At 36.8% G+C, this 22,729-nt stretch overlaps 1 protein-coding gene across 2 annotated transcripts in view; it reads right to left on the reverse strand.

Annotated features, from left to right (window-relative positions):
- RYK (receptor like tyrosine kinase) overlaps positions 1 to 22,729 on the reverse strand; it is an 89,198-nt gene that overhangs the window by 59,524 nt on the left and 6,945 nt on the right. For both annotated transcript variants that reach the window (XM_045539010.1, XM_045539001.1), the window contains exon 2: positions 703 to 824. In XM_045539010.1, coding sequence (XP_045394966.1) covers positions 703 to 824 — 122 coding nt within the window. The remainder of the gene's footprint in view (positions 1 to 702; positions 825 to 22,729) is intronic.

The following is a 22,729-nucleotide window of genomic DNA, read 5'->3' on the forward strand; positions in this document are numbered from 1 at the left end:
CCCAAATAAAATCCTGCTAAGAAGCCTATCTAAAAGCTGATAAAAGAAACTATAGTTGGGTAGGCAGGCCTAGGGGCGAAGGGAGCTCCACACTCAGTTTCCCACTCTTTGACCTAGGAGAAAACTTATGTTTGAAGAACCCAGGCAATCAGAGGAAATGCAAAGAATTTAGTAACAGGTAAACCAAGCAAGTGGTTCTTAAGTACTTGAGTTTAGCCCCTTATGCTTAAAGGAGCCTCACCACAGGACACAAGGGGGCTGCATCTGCTGTACCTTTCTTTCAATGGTCTCCATAAATGGGAGAACTATACCCATTTTATCAAACTGTCTAAAAGACCAATCTTACCAATTCTTCCACCCCTACCCATATGGTTTCAAGATAACAGCATGGTCATTATCAGGTCCACTGTTCCCTTTCCAAGCTACATCTGGATGCCTGTCTGAAAAGCCTGAAAGGATATGTGTTCTGCCATGTGCTAATCACCTAAATGACGGCCATCTTCATTTTAAAGGATGTGAGAAATTTTACATGAATAGGCTAGAGAGTTAAAATATAAATCTGAAAAGATCCGGTACCGTTATATAATAGCACACTGCCCAGTGACCCTTTTGTACAGATGGCAGCCCAATTCTCGAATACAGCCCTTGCCTCTGGGTGGCCCTGTCCACGACATCTACGGTTAATGTTAACCACTCTCTTACCTTGGACTTTGCATGCCAAGTGAAGTGCAGGAAATTTGTCTCACTGGGTACTAACAGGTTAAAAGATAGAGCATAGTGACTAATAAGGTCGTTTCTCACATAATAAAGTTCTGCATCAAGACCTAGAAAAAAATAGGGAAAAAATAATTAAACACCTAAAATACCCTCAAAATCATACCCCTCAGTATTTCAAATACTAATAATAGAGTGAAGATAATACTGACATACAAATACACAACACAAAGGCTCTCACATGAAGCAGGAAGGATGTTGGATTTTATCATCACCAACAAAGATGAAGAAATTGGGACTCAAAACAATTAAGCAGTTCTTTGGCCAAAAACAGGTATGCTGGAACCAGAACTCTGGTAGCCACTCTTCTGTCTTCTGAGGGCCAGTATGATACTCTTTCATCTGGACATAGTGCTTCTTAGAGTAAGGTCTACAAAGAACCACCCTTTATCCCAAAAAACTCATGTGGATTTAGGAAGAGAGATTCAAAATGAAAGGGAGAAAAGCACCGAGGTTAAAACATAAGCCTGAGCCAAGGCCTCACACTCCCAGCCACAGATGACCTCTGCTTCTTCCAAAAGCACAACGTCCTTGCCACTCTGACAGCGTTTACCATGGTACACTCACACCAGGTGCCTTGCATGTCCTCTTCCCCACCTAGACTACAAGGTGAAGAATAATACGTTTTTCATCATATCCTCAGGACACATCTCTCTGCACAAAGCATTCAGCAAACACTTGCTAAACAACAGGTTAGTACTACAGACAAAACAAAAAGCCTGAGAATGCTGGAGAGGTGACTCCCAAATTTCACTCATTCCCATACCACCTTCTCAACCAGGGCACATCCAACTTCCAGTAAATATCATGTTCTCTAATTCTGTCATACCCCTTTATCCTACCTATATTTAATTGATTCAGTTTTTAAAACAAAAATTTTAAAGACTAATTTTAATTACTATCTTGAGTGGAAAATCAATAGTTTCATGAAAAAATACAAAGTAACCAAAAACAATTAAAAGAGAAACAAAACAATAGTACTAAATTCTAGCTAAATACTGGTGCCTACCAAGGAGTCCATGAGCTTAAACCCAACTCATTGTTTACCAACAAGGACAAGAAGGATATTAGCAAGTGTTTGAGAGAGGTAAAAAAAAAAAAAAAAAAAAAATCACACACAGGCTTTCTCCATGATAATCCAAAAGAATTCAAAGAATAAAAGCAGGGAATGACTTTTTCTTGAATTGATTTACTTTTATTTAAAAAGTTCCAAACAGGTGTCCCTCTAGTAATACATGACATATATATTCCACAAGTTGGAGAGGAAGAGGTACAGAAGAGACCAACCATGTGAAAATGCAAATTTCACATTTACTGAGCCTGCACTAGGAGTTTGAAACCTCATGGTATGCAGGAGAGGTCAAGAAGGGGATCTCTTATCTTCTAAGAATACAGATATAGAAACAACTCTGCTACAGATATTTCTCCTGTAAAATTGGTTTTCTCATTTCTGAACTGTACCTAATATAATCATTAATTCAGAAATGAGATTTGAGGCTTACGGAGAGGAAAGCTACTGCACTGGCTGGGCAGCACTGCTTTATTTCTCCTATGGCACCAAATGCAAAGAGAAAAATTTAGAGGCCTTCTGCAAAAGGTTCTCCCAATGGCAGGACAGGAAGTGCTAGCAAACAACTGGGGAGGGAGAATTGGTGGTGTTGAAGAAAGGGGTAAAGGAGTAATTGTAAATAACTTAAATTTGCTTATTTTTTAAAAAAGCCTGAGTCTTACTCTAGTCTGGACAGATACTGTTTACAAGAGACACACCTACAACAAAATTTAGAAATACATGCCATGTAAATAAAAAGAAAAACAAATAAAGTAGAAGAGGCAGTATTAACACGAGACAAACTAGAACTTAAGGTAAAAAGATTTCATACTAATAAATGTATTAATAAATATGATTTCATATTAAAAAACAAGAAGATGCAATATTATACCTTCAAAAAGAAAACAAAAACCCATAGAAAAAAGGCAAGAATAAACAGATAAATTCACACAGTTCAGACTTCCTTATTTGAACTTAAAATATTGCAAGCCTGGCCAGGTGCGGTGGCTCATGCCTGTAATCCCAGCACTGTGGGAAGCCAAGGCGGGTGGATCGTTTGAGCTCAGGAGTTCGAGACCAGCCTGAGCAAGAGCGAGACCCCGTCTCTACTAAAAAACTAGAAAGAAATGATTTGGACAGCTAAAATATATATATAGAAAAAATTAGCCGGGCATGGTAGCGCATGCCTGTAGTCCCAGCTACTCGGGAGGCTGAGGCAGCAGGATCGCTTGAGCCCAGGAGTTTGAGGTTACTGTGAGCTAGGCTGACGCCATGGCACTCTAGCCAGGGCAACAGAGTGAGACTCTTGTCTCAAAAACAAACAACAACAAAAAAAAACTGTCAGCAAACTAGAAATACAAACTTTTTTAGTCTGGTAAAGACTACAGCTAACATCACAATGCTGAATTATTGAATCTTTTTTTCCAAGATCAGAAATAAGGCAAGGATGTCCACTTGTCCACCACTTCTATTCAACCGTATACTAGAGGTACCAGCCAATATATTAAGACAAGACATAAAAAGCATAGGACAAAGTAAAACCATCATTATTCACAAATGTTGTGTGTGCAGATAACACTATGAAATCTATTAAAATACTACTAAAACCAATTAGTGAATTTAGTAAGGTCAAGGAATACAAAGCCAATATTAAAAAAAAAAAATCAATTGAATTTCTATATTAGGAACTAGAAAATAAACTTTAAAAATACCACCACTTTAAAAAACACGAGGGACCTAGTTACTAAAGCTATGTAAGACCTCTACACTAAAACTATAAAACATGGCTAAGAAAAATTAGAGAAGGCCTAAGTAAGTGGAGAGATACACTGTACCATTCTCTTAAATAAGCCTCAACACTGTTAAGAAGTCAAGTTTCTCAAGTTGATCTATAGATTCAAAGTAACTCTAATCAAAACCTCAACAGTCAGGCAGATGTCGGGGGCAGGAGAGGATGGGTGTATACATACATAATGAGTGCGATGTGCACTGTCTACGGGATGGACATACTTGAAGCTCTGATTGGGGGAGAGAGGGGGTAAGGGCAATATATGTGACCTAAACTTTTGTCCCCCATAATATGCTGAAATTAAAAAAAAAAAAAACTCAACAGATTTTTTGAATAAACAAATTAATTCTAAAATGAAATTTAAATGGCAAAACAATCTTGAAAATGAAAAAACAATGTTGGAAGATTCACATTACGTGACTTAGCAGTATACTGAAAAGCTACAGTAATCAAGACAGTGTGATACTGGCATAAGGATAGACCTACCAAAAGAATAAAATAGAATCCAGAAATAAATCTGCAAATACAGAGCTAATGGAATTTCAACAAAGGTACCAAGGCAATTCAATTAAAATATTTTCAACAAGTGCTGCTAAAGCAACTGGATAAACATGTGGAAAAAAAAATAAACCTTCAAATGCAAATTAAAACCACAATGAGATACACTTCACTCCAATTAGAATGGCTATTACACTGTTGGTGGGACTGTAAATTAGTACAGTCATTATGGAAAACCGTATGATGGTTCCTCGAAATATTAAAAATAGAAATACCATATGATCCAATAATCCCAGTATTGGGCATTTATCCAAAGGAAATGAAACAGTATGTCGAAGAGATAGCTGCACTCCCATGTTTATTGCAGGCTTATTTATAATAGCCAAGATATGGAATCAACCCAGGTGCCCAACAACGGATGAATGGATAAAAAAAATGTGCGTGTATGTATATATATGTGTATGTGTATATATATATATATATATATATATATATATATACACACACACACAAAATACATCATGGAATACTATTCAGCCTTTAAAAAAAAAGAAATCCTGTCATTGACAACAACATAGATGAACCTGGAAAACATCATGTTAAGTGAAACAAGCTAGACACACAAACACAAATACCACATGATCTCACTCATATATGGAATCTTAAAAAAAAAAAAAAAAGTATCACAGGCCTGGTGTGCTGGCTCATCAGGCCTGTAATCCTAGCACTTTGGGAGGCTGAGGAAGGAGGACTGCTTGAGGCCAGGAGTTCAAGACCAGCCTGAGCAAGAATGAGACTGGTCTCTATAATAAAATAGAAAAACTGGGCAGGTGTGATGGCACACATCTGTAGGCGTGGTGGTGGCACACATCTGTAGTCCCAGCTACTTGGGAGGCTGGGGCAGGAGGATCACTTGAGCCCACGAATTTGAGGTTGTAATGAGCTATGATGACGCCACTGCACTCTAGAGCTTGGGCAACAGAGCAAGACCCTGTTTCAGAAAAAGCTGATGTCACAGAATCAGGGAGTAGAACAGTAGTTACCAGAGACTGAGGAGGGAAGGGGGAATGGGACCATGGGGAGAGGTTGGTCAATGGATACAACTTACAATTAGATAGGAAACTAAATTCTGGTGTTCTATTGCACAGTAGGGTAACTGGCTAACAGTAAAATATTGTACATTAAAAAATAGCTAGAAGAAAAGCTTTTGAAGGTTCTTACCACAAAGAAATGAGGTGATACACTAACTATCCTGACTGGATCATTATACAACACAGATATGTATTGAAACATCAAATTATACCCCCAAAATATATACTATAATATGCAATTAAAAAAATAAAAATTTAAAAAGTAAAATAAATTTTAAAGACTCTTCTGCTAGGGTTAAAAATAAGTAAGTAAATAAAATTTGACTCCTATTACATATCACACAAAACCACAAAAGCTTCTAGAAGAAAATGTAGGTAGGTACAGAAAATCTTCACAACCTGGAGTAAGTAAAGATTTCTTGGAGAGATCACACAAAACATAAAGCAAAAGAAAAAAATTAAAAAATTGGCCTTCATCAAAATAAAAAATTTCTGCCCCTCAAAAGCCATTGCTAGGAAAATGATATTCAAGTCACAAGCTGGGAGAAAATATTCACAACACATGTCTAAAAAAGGACTTGTTTGGAGGGCAGTAGAGAGATGTTGGTTATTTTTTTAAAAAAAAGACTTCAGAATTCAAAGAACTCCTACAAAACAAAAATAAAAAGATAACTCAATTAAATAAAACGGACAAAAGACGTGAGCAGACATTTCATAATAAAAAAAATATATAAGTGGCCAATAGCACACGAAAAGATGCTAAACGTCATCAGAAAAATATAAATTAAAACCACAATGAGAACCATTAGCACCCAAGAAAATAACTAAAATTGAATGTTGGCAAGGATGTGAAGCAACTACACATTCTGGGAGTGTAAATATGTTCAGCTATTTTGGAAACTGGCAGTTTCTTATAAAGTTAAACATACACCTATTCTATGACCAGGAATTCCACTCCCAGGTAATTATCCAAAAGAAATGAAAACATCTGTCCACAAAAAGACTTGTACATGGATGTTCATGGTCCTTTTATTCATAATAGCCAAAACTGGAAACAACACAAATGTCCATCAACAGATGAATGGATAACCAACTATGGCATATTCATACAACAGAATACTACTCAGCAATGAAAATAAACTATTGAGACTTAGTAACAACAGGAATTAATTTCACAGACTACATGAGTGAACAAAACTAGACATAAGAGAGTTTATACTATATAATTCTATTTATATAAAGTTCCAGAACAGGCAACGTTGATTTACAATAATAGTAATTAGATCAGTGGTTGCCTAGAAAGCGGAGACTGGTGAATTGATTACAAAGTGCCACCACGGAACTTCCTCGGGTGATGGAAATGTTTTATATCTTGACTCCAATGGTGGTTACATAGCTGTACGTATTTTTCAAAACTCAACCACATCTTGACTGCAATGGTGGTTACATAGCTGTATGTATTTTTCAAAACTCAACCAATTAAACATTTAAAATCCGTGCATTTCACTATATATAAAGTTTACCTAAATTTTTTAAAAGAGTAGAAAAAAGAATAACATGGTTTTCACCACTTTTCTAATCTCAAAAACTTGCAAATCATAGACTACTACTAGCACTAACATACAAAGTTTTAGGAAAAAAATTACTCTTAAGTGAAAACAACTTCCAAATTTAAACCTCAAACACCTTTCACAGGGAAATAAAGAACTCTGTTCCTAATAAGTAACAGTTTTATTGTTATTACTGGTAATAATAACAAAAAACAATGTGTAAGTATTTAAGTTTTCCAGACACAGTTCAAAGTATCAAGATCATCCAGAGGTTTTGTAAATTCAACTCCCTATTAAGCTAGATGAAAAAGAGCTGTAAGCAGTTAGACAAGAAATAAACAACAAAAGCCAAGCACATCCTCAAGTGATGCATGCAGTCATTTAATAATTTGCCATTCTGTCCTACTAGAAATTCTCTAAATTATTCTAAGATGAAACTGAGGGATACAGCCAATTCCTTCCCAATCTCCTGGGAACATCTGTTCTCCCCAAACTGCTCAAGGTCTCCCTAGTTCCACCAACCCAAAGTGATCAACAGAAACCATGGTTCCTAAGTAGAGACTATTCTCTTTGAAGAATACCACAGCAACTTCTCTGCAACATTCCAACTGAAGGTTGGGCCAAGACTGCAATCAGCTAACTTTTTAGGCTTCTAAAGACTAGTTGGGCCTAAACTTGTGCTGGCATGCTTGTCACCCTGGCCATTCATCCCTGAGCCCCCATCAATGATCCTTTCCTGTACTGTCATCCCCTAATACCACTCTGACTTCCACCAACCTCCTCACCTTCCAGAAGTACAACTTTTCCCTGGTGCTATGGAGCCCAAAGGGCCCATTCTCCCACCCTCAGTGGGCACTGCCCTGAATCCCCATGACCACTTCAGATGATTACTTGAGCATCCTTATCAAAAGTTCTATTTCCTTTAGAATCATGCCATCAAACTATGCTGTCCTCCATCCTTCCCAATGTCTCAGCTACCTCATTCACTGAGGATTCTGGGACCGATTTATAAAATTTCCATACATACCTTTCCTATGTCTTATTATGGCAGACTCCCAATGTCCTTGAGACTAACCCACTCTCAACCCGCCCTTCAATGTCTCTCTTATTCCTCAACTCCAGCAACCTTCATTCATATGAAAACAACCCATTTCTATGGACAACAGCAGTATGCAAATTACTCTCCCTCCAAAATCTTGAACTGTAATATCACAATAGCTAGTAGCTCTTCAGCTCTTTCTTTTTACTATTACAACAGCTGTTCTCTGGGCTCATACTATCTCCAGTATTTATAATCCTCATGTTTCTCCCCCTCTACGCATTATACCAATCATTTCTTCAGTTTCTCTTACAGGTCTCAACCTCAATTACTTTCTTACCAGTACCCTCAACTTTCTCCTACCAGCCTATGACAGACATACATACTCCACTTAAGAAAACACCCAATATTGAACTCACTTCCCTACTTCCACAGTCTTCTCTGGTGCTATAATTGAATGACGCATAATCCTAGATGAAGCCATTCCCACAAATGAATTACTACAAAATGATGCTTCTATCCTCAACAAATAAATTAATACATATAGGCTGCTGACAATTTAGAGCCCTGTGATCCAAATCTCTATGAACACCTAATGCCCACCAAAATAGCTTGTACATTTGCAATTTACTATCCTAGACTGAAGTATTGAAATTGCAATACAATTGTTAAACAGAGTTGCTGTTTCCTTTTTTTCTTTCTTTTTAATGAAACAAGTTCAGAAGGTTAGAGTTGTTGTTTTCTGACTACAGGTTTTGAAAACATTTGTTCTGAAATAGACATTCCTTAGCTAAGGTAGTTATTCCCAGTTTGAAAGGGTTTAAATTTCTTCAAAGAAACCATATTCAAATTTTCAACTATCAAATTAGTAAATACAGTCTGTTCTATCATAAGACACGTTCCTGTAACACCACCTATAAGTGGTTAGTAAATAAAATAACACTGCCAATATAACATGGAAGTAGGTTCACATATGAATTTTCCCAAGCAAGGAGAACTGGAATAGCAATAGAATTATAACTTTCAGTAGGAAAGAATAAGACTCTTACTTAGCTCAGCTCCGGCCAAGCAGCAGCCCTCTCAACTCTATTTTAAGAATATTGAAAATGAGCACCTGTAGCCAGGGCTCCCCGCTCAAAGGAATAACACCAACCTTTATACGGGTTCCTGGATCACACCAAGTTGCACTTTTCTCCTGTGCCCACTTTTATGGCAGGCCCACTGGCTTAGAAAGTTACTTGCATCTGCACTGTCTCAAGACCATGCAGGCTTAAAATTTCCATCCCCTTATATTTTAATATCTTTAAACTCTCTTCTGAGGCAGCATAAGCCTGGCTAAGTGGTTTCAATGGGCTGCTCAAGTTATCTTATAAGGTACCAATTATGGTTTTGTTAGTACTCTGGTTTGAAAATTGCAGAGGTCTTGAGTGGTCTGCCTTTAACCTTATTTTTTCTATAAAACCTGTTACTTTTAGTAAATAGGCAATCTTGAAGTGTTTGTTTTTAGCAATGCATTTGACGTTATAACAGGAATGCTTATATTGTTCAAATATAATACTAATGTTAGGCAGTGTATAATAAGCAATTTGTCACTATATATAATGTTTTATAAATATTTATACTCTTTGACCAGTAATTCCATTACTAAAAATCCATCCTAAGAAAACTAAAGATAGACACAAAGTTTTATATATAAATATATTAATCAAGATAATTAAACTTAGTATAAATTTATCAGCAATAGACCAATGATTAATGAACTATTAATATAATAAACCCATAAGAGAGAACAACTGTTTTCAATAGTTTCTCTTTCTCTGGAGAAAGAAAGAGGTGGTACCCCAAGCCATTATATCCTTTCAACCAAACTGTTCCCACTTTATCTACGTGATATACTTGGTTCCCCTTTTGAAGACAGGTTCTAATGACCAAAAAGAGTGACTATAGAACCACAATGAGATACCATCTTACTCCAATTAGAATGGCCATTATTAAAAAGTCAAAAAACAAGAGATGTTGGCTCAGATGCAGTGAAAAGCGAACACATACACTGATGGTGGGAATGAAAATTAGTATAACTTCTATGGAAAACAGTATGACAATTTCTCAAAGAAATAAAAGTAGATCTGCCTTTCAGTCCTGCAATCTCACCACTGGGTATCTACTCAAAGGAAAAGAAATCATCATATCAAAAAGATACCTGCACTCGTGTGTTTATCACAGCACAATTCACAATCACAACGATATGGAATCAACCTAAGCGCCCATCAACCAATAAGTAGATAAAGAAAATGTGGCATATATATACGTGGAATGCAACTTGGCGATAAGAAAGAATGAAATAATGTCTTTTGCAGCAACTTGGATGGAACTAGAAGTCATTATCTTAAGGAAGTAATTTAAGAACAGAAAAATAAATGCCACATATTCTCACTTATAAATGCGAGCTAAACTATGGCTATAAGGACACACAGACTGGTAAAATGGACATTGGAGACTCCCAAACGGAGAGAGTGGGAGGGGGTGAAGGATGAAAAATTACCTTTGGGGTATAATATACACTATTCAGGTGATGAGTACACTAAAAATCCAGACTTCATCACTACACAATATATACATGTGAAGGAATTCAACTTGTACCTTCTAAATCTAATAATTTTTTTTTTTTTTTTTTTTTTTGAGACAGGGTCTTGCTCTGTCACCCAGGCTAGAGTGCTGTGTCATTAGTCTAGCTCACAGCAACCTAAAACTCCTGGGCTCAAACAATCCTCCTGCCTCAGCCTCCTGAGTAGCTAGGACTATAGGTACACCACCATGCCTGGCTAATTTTTTCTATTTTTAGTAGAGACAGGGTCTCATTCTTGCTCAGGCTGGGCTTGCTCTTGCTCAGGCTGGCCTCAAACTCCTGACCTCAAGCAATCCTCTCGCCTCAGCCTCCCAGAGTGCTAGGATTACAGGCGTGAGCCACCGCATCTGGCCAATAAAATTTTATAGAAAGGGGAAAAAGGAGTGACTAAAAAACACTGCAAAAGACTATGTAGCCACGAACAGGACTGTCACAAATAAATTTTAATGAAATGAGTTTTGCTTAGAATGTAACGTTAAATGAAAACTGGCAAGATAAAAACTATATACAGCAATATTTCAACAATGTGTGGCACCTAGAATAGTTCATGCATATAATAGGTATTCAATAAATGCTCAGTGAATTGAAGTTAAATATATATGTACACGTACATCGTGTATGTGTTCCATTTTTTGATAAGGAAATATGTTAGCAGTGGTTGATTATAATCAGCGAATTATGGGTGATTTTTACTGTATATGCTTTTATTCTTTTTCTTCTCTTAAATTTTCTATGAAAGTTGTTAAACTGGAAAGCTAGCTTTCAAAAGCATGTTTAAAGAAATATGCCTGCATCTATAGCAATTCATTAAAACAAAAATGCAATTACTGCCTGAAATAATTCATGAAAGCTGGTAAGAGGTAGCGAAAAAGCCACCCAAACAATAAAATTCAATTATAAAAAAATCACATCTATAGAGACATTATCTTTGGTATATTAAGGTTAACAACAGTAATAATAAATAATTAATGATTAAAAAACCTTCCTCCAACTTTCCCTTAAAATACCCAGACATACCAAAAGACAAAATTTGGCAAAGCACTATGAACTGAAAAGAGAGATCGAAAGAGGAGACCAAAACTTAGAAAAAATTTCTGCATGCAACATTTGACAATGGCGCTGAAATGAGAAGAGAACTTTTGGATTATCCATGTTTGCTATCTGAACGAGAATAACATGGAAAACCCTAAAGATGATAGCGAAAGGGAACCAAGCTATAATTTTCAGGAGAATAGGAAGCATGCAAGGAATTCTATTTCCAGACAAATTCACATCATATGCAAAGAAAACAGATTCAGAAGGCCTTGGAAAACATACCAATTATGTATTCTTCCCCCATAAAAAGTTATTCCAAAACATATTAAGAGATTAATAAAATTTTGTTTTGAACAGGGGATGGAGAATCATTTTATACTGAGGAGAGGTATACTTCATGATGAAGGTATAATAATCACGAATTTTTGTTGCTCTATCAAAATACAAAGAATAAAAAAATAATACAAATATAAAGAGAATCCAATGTAAGCACAATCATGGCACAAAACTATCAGTCTATGACTGATATTAAGCATGTAAGAGATACAATTTTTATATATATTTAACTATAATTAATATACATATCAGAGTACTCTGCAGAAAATTCAACTTATTTCATATCACCCATAAAGTATTTACAAAGTGGTCAGCCATAAGGAAAAGCAAAATCAATTTCTTAAAGTAGAAAATGTATAGGCCACCATATGACCACAGAGCAACAGGAAGGAGACGGAGAGTGGAAAAACTTAACACATAGATTTTGAGGGGCAGGCATAGTGGCTCACACCTGTAATTCCTAGCCCTTTGGGAGGCTGAGGAGGGAGGATTGCTTGAGGCCAGGAGTTTGAGACCAGCCTAGGCAATAGCAACCTTGTCTCTACAAAAAATATAGAAAAAGTTAGCTGGGCATGGTGGCACACCTGTAGTCCCAGCTACTTGGAGGCTGAAGCCGGAGGATTGCTTGAGCCCAGGAGTTCAAGGTTGCACTGAGCTACAATGAGGTCACTGCATTACAGCCTAGGCGACAGAGCAAGGCCTTGTCTCAAAAAAAAACAAAAACAAAAAAAAAGTATATATAGATTTTAAAGTACCATTTACCTCAAAGAGTTACCTATACTCTTAACCATTACAAAAGGCTTCAACTACATTTAAAAAAAAAGAAAATGAAAAAAAGATTGGGACTATATTTACTAAAAATTGCCAATGCATGGTTAAATAATATATGATTATTTTTCTTCTTTATGGTCTTGTATGTTTTATAGTCTACAATGAGTATGTTTTATCTTGATAAGAAATAAATATAAAATAAAGAATTTTAAATATGTTTATTTTTAGAATAGGAGAACTGTAGAGACTATCATGCTTTATTCCTGAATTTAATCTTTTTCTTTCCTTGCCCTTCATATACTCAAAAAAATTTTTTAAAGGAAAAGTAAAAGATACATGAAGACAGGACATAGATAATCTTTTTAATTGTTACTAATTATTAGTGTTTCAAATATGACAATAACAATTAAATATAGTCTGAAAGCAGGGGTTTATCACTGTCAGAGAGTGGTGTGGTTGGCATCACAGAGGTGAAGTGGGCTGTGAGGAATGGTTAGAGAGGCAGTGAGGGAAACAATTTATTCACTAATGCTTTACTGAACTAGTTCTGCCATAAGCCAGGAATTGGGTAACTCTTTATGAGACCAGGAAACACAGCCTGGTTCTAGTAGAAAGGAATGACTCAGAAGGAAGCTTGGGGTGTTACAGTCAGAAAAGGACATTACAATCAGAAAAGGCCTGAGAATCAAGTATAAGGTGGCTATTCCAACGAATGTCTTATTTGGAAAAGAGACCTAGGAACCAGGACACCAGCATGGTCAAAGGAGTAACAGCTGAGAGACAATCAGGGTAGGTTCTGATATCCCTTTGGGATAAAGGCAGGGAATACATGAAAATCAGAGGAATAAAGTCATTGAGGGTGATGATTTTGTAGAGTTTTGATGACTCTAACAACCCCAGTGAGACAAAGGTCATATAGGTAAATGAAACCATAGAAACCAAAAGAGAAGAGGATGCTGAAACACTGTCCTGGAGCAAAACAATCGAAGTAGGAAACGAAAAGTAAAATGCCTGATAAGAGCTGGTCCCTCAATAAATGATCCAAAAAGGAAATTAGAGAACAATTTACAATAACATCCAAAATACTTAGGAATGTAACCAGGGAGGTGAAATACTTGTACACAGAAAACTACAAAACATTCCTGAAAGTATTAAAGAAGGCCTAAATAAATGGAAAAACATCCCATGTCCATGGATTGGAAAACTTAATATTGTTAAGATGGTAATACTACCCAAAGTGATTTACAGATTCAGTGTAATCTCTATCAAAATCCTAACAGCCTCTTTTGCAGAAATGGAAAAGCAGATTTTCAAATTAATATGAATTGAAAGCAGCCTCAAATAGCTAAAACAATCTTAAAGAAGAACACAGTTGGAGGACTCAGACTTTCCGGTTTCAAAACTCACCATAAAGCTACTTTAATCAAAACTGTGCTACTGGCATAATGATAGACATGTAAACCAATGGAAAAGAATTGAGAGTCCAGAAATAAAGTTATATATTTCTGGATAAGTTTTACCTTTTTTCTTTTTTTTTTAAAGACAGGGTCTTAATCCGTCACCCAGTCTGCAACCTTTGAACTCCTGGGCTCAAGCAATTGTCCCACCTCAGCCTCCTGAGTATCTGGCACTACTGGCACAAGCCACCACACCAGGCTAGCTAATGTTTTTGACAAAGATGCCAAGAGAAAAAGAGGCTCTACTGGAAGGTGAACAAGAACAAGAAAGGACAGCCATGGACTGAAGAGGCAGCATTTTGTCATTGGAATGCATAGAATTTTTTTATTATGACTTAGGACAAAATCACTTCAGCTGTTCAATAATCAGACTTAAATTTCTCACTGCAAATTCCAGCAAAGTAGTAATGGCATTTGTTCATAATTTTGTTTTTAAACAGCCCAATTTCCGAGCTGAAAAACCAAAGTTATTCCTGCCAAACTCTCAAGATTCATCAAGAAAAATTCATTGTTCCCTAGACAATGTTAAGTTCAAAATTAATTCAAGGCCTGTGTTCTACATGACCTGGCCTGTCTAGCTCAAGTTCTAATAATTCAGTAATTCAAAAATGTTTTCCAAATGATTTTAAAAGTTAACTATTGGTTTCATCCCAAGGCCATAAATATGGTTGATTAGTGCCAAATCAGCAAACCATCTCCTTTTACAGAAAGAGCCACGCTTATAGCACTTAAAATATATTTCAGGGAGTTGTTCACATGTCTGTCTTCCCACTACCTTGCACACGTTACAAGCAGGGCTGGGCCTTCGTTTATTTGTAGCTGCTCAGATACATTAATGGCTGGTTGTTGATAAAAATCAACTACAACAAAGATGGGTTTTAAAACAAACATTATAAACAAAATGTCAGGAATCAGTTAAGGCAAGAAAAAAAAAATGATCTCATGGAAACAGAAGTAAAGCAGAGTTCTTACTTCTCCTGGCTTTACTAAGTAGCTAAGTGATCTTTGGCAATCAATTACTTAACCACCATCTCCAGGCATCAATTTTCTCTACAATAAAACACAGGAGGTAGACCAGATGATGTTAATGTCCCTCCTCAGCTGCAAAATTCTATTATTGTATGATATCATCCATGGTTTCCAAATGTCAGCTAAAACACTATTATTCTATGATACCATCCACAATTTCCACATGGCAGTCAAAACTTATGTAAAAATTCATTTAGTCAAGATAATCTTCTGAAGAAAGTGGTATATGAGACATTAATAAAAGAAAAAAAACAAAATCACTTAATATGTATTAAACCGCTGAATATAACTTTAGTGGATGCTAAAGGGAAAACAAATAAGGAGTTCTTATTTCAAATGTAGCTAGTTTAAAGCTGAAATAGATAAAATAACAGTTTGTTCATCAGATTCTAATAAATCTAGCTACAGTCAGATTATATGTAGAAAATTAGATGAGACCTAGACTTAACAGCATAAGAAAGGGCATTACAAATGTTAGACTTTAGAACAGAAGCACCTTTTCTTCATTATTAAAAAAAAAGCACATAAATCTTCAATCTTCATAGCTATTCAAACAATCTTGTGGATTAAATATGATTTTTCACATAATCCTCTGCCACATTCATCATTTTCCTCATATATTTCTCCTGCAATCTTAAGTGTGTTGAAAGAACTGAGAGTGTATACTCATACACAGAGAGTGTGAGAGAGCTTTTAAGAGAAACAAGATATGCATGCTCAACAACAGCAGACAATATAAATATGGCCCCACCTTCAGGCTGCCTCCTTTCTGCCTAAGACTGGCTTCCACTAAAGAAAGGCAGGCAGGCCAGCCCACACTTATGGTCCTGAGAGGTGGCTTAATAATCAGCTTCAAGAAAACATGGCAGGGAATCTCCTGATCTTCCCAAGGAAAAGCGAGGCATCTGTAGTCACTGAGCACTTTTCCTAACTTTACCACTTCAGGAAGAAAACATGATAATGTGGTCAAAATCAATAGCTCACTTAAAAACAATCCACTGGTGTGGCTGTTAGTTGGAACTACTTTAATAGACCAGGATACAAGGTGCAAAGATCCATTTACTAAGCGTCCCCCCTCCCTCATTCTCCAGAGATTCAGAATTTAACTTTCACTGTAATCTGTGATCCCCAAGAATGAAAACCCAAAGCTATCTATCACAAAAGCTGTGAACAGGTTTGCCTCTAGTGCCTGTGGGAGAAGGCGTGTGGAACCAAGGGGAGAGTACGGTGGATTTCAAATGGATGGCTCAAATGGATGCACTGTCACCTTTTCCCACCCATTAGCTTTGTACTAATACTGTAATAGATAGACATTTATAAAGAGAGCCAGACACTTACACAGTCAGGGAACAAGATTTCACATCCAATGAATATGTCATCTAAGAAAAATGCATAAAAGAATTCCCTGAAGATGTGATTTGTACGTCTGCAGAGATGTTAAAGGTGCTTCCCAGATCCTATCCAAAGATAGTAAGCAACAGAAACATACCACATAATCTCTAGCACTACAACACAAAATATTAGCCACACCCTATTGTAGAGCCAGAATATTCTATCTGCAAAAAAATACTTCAGAAAATAATATGCCATTATTTCCTGCCCTATCAAAAAGAGAAAATGATTTGACAAGCTCATACACATATCACAGGTACAGTTCCGTAATAAAGACAGAGTATTTACTCACAGTTTCACATCATCATTCAACTTTCACAGCCAACTCCTAATAGAAGTACACTATCTCAATCAGTCTTAGAGGCCATTAGTGACCCAGAGTTGGTTATTATGTTCAGGGTCTCAAAGCACAGGGAGAACTTCTTCCTGCCAGCAACAGAATACACTGCAAATTGCTAACCTGAAGTCAGTTCCAAAGCCAATCGAATTTTTTTCTCAGGCCAATTACTTAGGTATCTGCTAGTAGTTAGTTCCTTGAGGGCAGGGATCTTTGTGTTTTATTCACCAAAATATGTTTCAAGTCCCTAAAATAAGGCCTGTATACACTCAATAAATAATTATTCAATGAGTAGGTGAATAAATGTTGCTATTGAAAGCAATCAACCAGATGATATCTAAATGACCTAACATCCTCTCATTTAGGTTGTTATTCAAAAACATGCAAATCCCCCACCACTGACCAAAATAAATTGTTTGGGGGATTGTGTAGCATTTTTATATACATTATAGCCTCTGTGCTAATAATAATCCTTGAAAAGCATCCCATTTTATATATAAAGAAACCAACACTCAGAAAAATTACTTGCCTACCTATATATAGCAGAATGAGATGGAATTAAAACTCAAATATGTAGATTCCAAAACCAATACTCTCTCCCACACTATGTTATTTATCTACTATACACCCACGTATGTGTATGCATGCATGCACATATATATAGACCTTAAACACTTTTCTTTAAATGAGACTAAGTTCTCTTCTTTAACAAATAATTTAAGGAGTTAAACAATTTTAGGAAAGATGCAAACAATCAAAAACACAAACTTCAGTCATTTCCACTTCTGAGCAAGATAGAATAACAGAGACCAGATAAGCCCTCTCATTGGAAATAACCAAAAAACAGACAAAATATATGAAACATCAATTTAAGGCACTAAACATCAGGCAACAAATGACAGTGATTCCTGAGAGAAGGGACACTAAGTACATGAGTTTTATAACTGCAGCACAGAAAGGGGAGTTGAAGAGACAAAGCTTAAAGTCCAGAAAGACCACGACAGCTAGAGTATGCAGGAAAAAGTACCAGAAAGAGGTGAACACAGAAAAATTCCAATATCTGCAGAGGGGTGCCCTCCAGTATTTAGCTGAGTACTGATCAGAGCATGTATATAACAGGAAACTACACAAGCAAAGAGAAAAGGTAATAGTGCCTAGCAGCTACATAGAATCTGGAATATCACCTGTTCCCAGCAGGCAGACTGGAAGACCTCATAACTCACAGATCATTAGGGTAAAGTACACAGAAGGTTCTTGACTCGGGTAGTAGGGGAAAATCAGTCCTATACTCAGCACTGCTCCTGTCCCATCCTAGTCTTAAAAAGCAAGATTTGAAATGATCAAACTGTTTCCAAGTAATTGAACTGCATCTCACAACAAAATCCAAGACTACAAAAATCCAGGAATACAAAAATACTCAAGCCAGGTGTGGGGGCATGCACCTGTAGTTCCAGCTACTTGGGAGAATAAGAAGGGAAGATAGCTTGAGCTCAGGAATTTGAGGCCAGCCTAAGCAACATAGTGAGACCTCCATCTCTAAAAAATTAAAATTAAAAGAAAAAAAACACTATGTCAAAAATAGCACTCAGCAAGGTAAAATTCACAATGCCCACCATCCAGTTAAAAATTACCAGGCATGCAAAGAAAATATATAGAGAGAGATGGATAAATTAATTGAAACCAACCCAGAACAGGCACAAATGTTAGAATTAACAAATAAGAACACTGAAACAATTATAACTGTACTCCACATAGTCAAAAAGTAAAGACATAGAAGATATGAAAAGGTCCCAATCAAATTTCTAGAGCTGAAAACTAAAATGTATAATAAGATAAATAATACACTGGATAGGATTAATAGCATGTTGGGCATTTCAGAAAAAAAAGATTAGAAATTGTATTTCCTACCTTTTAATTATTAGAAAAGGCTTTTGACAGAATCTCCCTTGAATACTTCACATCCTTCAACTGTAGTGCGTAGTGTGGACCAATAATCTATCGAGAAATTGCTATGTGGCAAGCCATGAGCATGAGGTGGCCTCAGTGCAGTAGGGGAGAGACAGAATGTGATGGGGGCAGTGACACAGGTCTGCTTGTGTAGGGTATGGAGCTATGGAAGCCAACAAGGCAGGCACCTGAAGGGGGGGAGGGGACAATGGGACAGAGACTTGGGAAAATCAGGCAATGTCAAAGAAATTAAGCTATCAAAAACGAATTTATTTAAACTTAAGTGTAAGCTCAGCCTAATTTCCCTTTTGGATAATAACTTAGCAGGCAATGGGAAATGATCAACAGAATGCCCCAGTAAGGCACAGGATAGTGAATTTTTTTAAAAAGCATAATTCATTGATTTATTCATTCATTCCACTTTTACCGAACACCTACTGCATGCCAGGTGCTGTTTTAGGTTCTAGAGATATAGAGTGGAACAACACAAAAGGTTTCTACTCAAACAGAACTTATTTTCCTATGGGGGAGACAGAAACAAACAAAAAAGTATCAGGTGCTTAAAATAAAACAGTGTGCTAGAGGAGAGTGTCAACTGGGGGTCAACCACAGGAAGCCAAGCCTCTCCGAGGAACTGACATTTTAAGTTGAGATCTGGAAGCCTCTAGCCATGTAAAGATCTGAGAAAGGCTTGTGAAGCAGAGATACCATCTAACGTAGACCCTAGGGTTTGAAAGAGTGTGGCAAAAAGGGAACTAAGCAGATGGCACAGTGGCAGGCAGGGATGAGAGGATCTGGGTGGCAGGTAAGGGTCCCTAAATATACATTTACATATTTATAAGTCAGGAATATCTGAACTGCCTAGCTATTTGATATTTATGAATTACTGTTACTTTCTTCATTCAATAATGTAATGTATAATAGCTTCCGTAAATTTTTAAGCATTCCCATCTTTTAGATAGACAACATACTCAAATATTTTTCATGAAACTATATATCTGGATTTGCTTCAAAATAATCTAAAGAGAGGATGGGGAGAGTGAGGGCAAAGGAATAGGGTAGAGGGCAGGTGGTATAAATGAAATAAAATTAGCCACAAGCTGATAATTGTGGAAGTTAGGCGATGGGTACAAAGAGATTCATTATACTATTCAACTTCTGAATGTTTGAAATTTTCTATAATAAATATATTTTTAAAGCACACATTTAAAATAGGGGTGGGTATTTATAAACATAAATGCCCCCTTCATAGAGGATTTTTTTTTTTAGGGTGGAAAAACTACTCTGTATGATACTGTGGTGGACACAGGACACTGCATTTGTCAAAACCTACAAAACTTGACAACAGAGTGAATCTTAACATAGGCAAATTTTTTTAAATTCATGTAGGAGGTCAGGATATCCCAGGATGGAATACAGAAAGTAACAGATGCCAGCTTTTGAGGGACTCAGATGTACCCATAAGTTTTCATCAAGGGTCCCTGCAAAACTGTAAAAGTCTAAGAACCCCTAGCAGTATGCAAAACTTAGTAGGTATGGATATCAGTGCCTTTGTCTAGGGAAAAGGCCTAACGTTTTCACAAAAAAGGTGAAGGAATGACATTTCTCCTTGCCAGCAACTTTTTAGCTGAAAAGTGACCTGCTATTGCTCTTAACCTAAGGACAATATCTCATCCATTACATGGTTTCCCTACAAGGACATTACTACACAGCTATTACCACAAGCAAATAATACCACCAGTGAATTTTATAATTCTGAAAGAAAGTTCTGACAGACACACACATACCCACACACACATGAAATAGAAAGGTGGCAAATTATGTCTAAGTTCCCTTTACAACATTACCTTTTTATAATACCTCATTTAATCTAAAGTGCATCATTATTTTTTGTGCCACTAAAAAAGGAAAAAGTCATCAATTAACTGATAACTTACCACTGAATAAAACAGTTCCAATTTCTGAGATATTCAAATGTGGGAAAACTGTACATATTGTAATCAATTAAACATGGCATTGAAAAGGTTAATTTAGCCGAACCCTATCTCAGATCAATTAGACAAATTCTTCATCAGGTAGATCTAGGAATCTGTACTTTGTTAAAGCTCCTCAGAGGATTTTGGTTAAAGACTCAGCAAACTGCCAACTTTCAGAGGCAGAAGAGAAAGCACGCACTCTGGAGTCACATAGCTCCACACACACCTGTGACCACCAGCAAATTCTGTAATTTTCCAGAGCCTCAGCTTTATCTGTTAAAAAATGTCAATGCCAATGCCACCTACTTCCTATGGTTAATAAAATAAACGAGAACACGTGTAAAGTACCTGCCACACAGCAAGATGTAGTCCTCCTCCTAGCTAAATTATAGGTGATTCCTAACTAGAGACTTGTGTGCTGTCTATTCCATCTTAAAATATATGTAAGAATGAGAATGAGACCTATGAAACTCAGCATTGTCATTGCTGGGCACAGTAAAAAGAATCATTCAATAAGTGTTTATTATGTAACAGCCACATACACACATTTATTTCGGTACTTTTTAAGAGGTCCTACACAAGTGAAAGCTGTTTAATAACATTTTGATTAGAAAATACTATACTCGATTTACAACAGGGAAACACAAAAAAGCATACTTTTAAGTGTGATATAATTTCAGAATAGATAATGGTTCTGTTTCATATACAAGTTTATGTTTTGTTTTGGGAGATATAGATTTTTCAGAGCCCTGGCATAATTGCATCAAAATCCTAAAAGCAATGCTGTGGAACTTCTCAATTCAGGGTGCTTGTATATCTACCCAGATGTTTGATTTGTTCCTAAAGTGATGCTTTAAAACTCAAACAGCATTTTAGGCAGCACCTTCGGAACTGACTAGTCAACTCGGGATGTGACTCATAGGGGACAAGTTTAGCCATAATTGGTTAGAGTTCTCCCACACATGTGTAGCATAAGAAAAAGAAAAAAGAAAACCTCAAACCCACAATTGCACAATGTCTCAGGCTTGTGCTCCCAATGAAGAACACATGGATTCAAACTGATGCCGTGTCAATACCACCAACCCCACCCAAAACGCCTGAAGTTAAGGATTTGCTGCAGGGTGCTAACCTACCAACACCCCACCCACAATCTGGCCTCCATGGCAGACTATGCCAGACACATGAGCAGACAGGACACCCTCACTGCCCTCCCCCACCGAACAGCTGGCCTGAGACTTAAGAGGAAAGAGAGGTACTGGGAGGAGAGGAACACATGGCTCATTTCATTTTCTTTCTCTCAACCAACCACTTTTCCCAAAAGGAAAGGGTGCTTTGGTTCAACTGCCCAAATCTGAAACCCTAGATTCCTCTGTGATTCCTCCCTCACCCTCAACCTTTTTTTTTTGACACATTGACTGCCACATTAGGAAAAAATATTTTCCCTGGGGCCACGGTGTTCTATTAAAACGATCCTTTCTAGTTGGTTATTTTTTATTGTTTTCTGTGTGTGAGTTATATGCAATGTAATCCACGTTTTTGGAATTAAGTTGTCAATATTAATTATAACAATAAGAACATCAACAAGTAAAATTTCCACGAACCAACTGCAGGGTTTTACTTCACAAGGCCCCTGGCTCAAAACTTTCCTGAGTTAAATACAACTCACGTGGCGGTCAATGTGTTAACCCTAAGGTCTCCGCCACTAAGCCTTCTCCAAACTCTTCTCGCAAATTCCTTACAGATCCATCCCCACCTCTTCAACTGCCCTAGTTGATCCCTCTTACCGTCATAAAGGTAGCTCTATCCAATTTTCCAGATCCAGCTTTTCAGTCTCCAAGCCATCCTTTTCTCTGGGGCCAAAGTTATCTTTTCTATAACCCAGACCTGACTGTGTACTCTCCTTTTCTAAATTCTTCAACACTGAAGAATTTACCTACGAGGTAAAGTTCAAATTCCTACTCTAACCTCAACCTACCTCCCAGCTTTATATTCTGCCATTCCCTAGCTTTACCAATTTTTCATCTCAGCCACATT

Source organism: Lemur catta, chromosome 1 (assembly GCF_020740605.2).
Source record: "Lemur catta isolate mLemCat1 chromosome 1, mLemCat1.pri, whole genome shotgun sequence".
Classification (NCBI taxonomy): Eukaryota; Metazoa; Chordata; class Mammalia; order Primates; family Lemuridae; genus Lemur; species Lemur catta.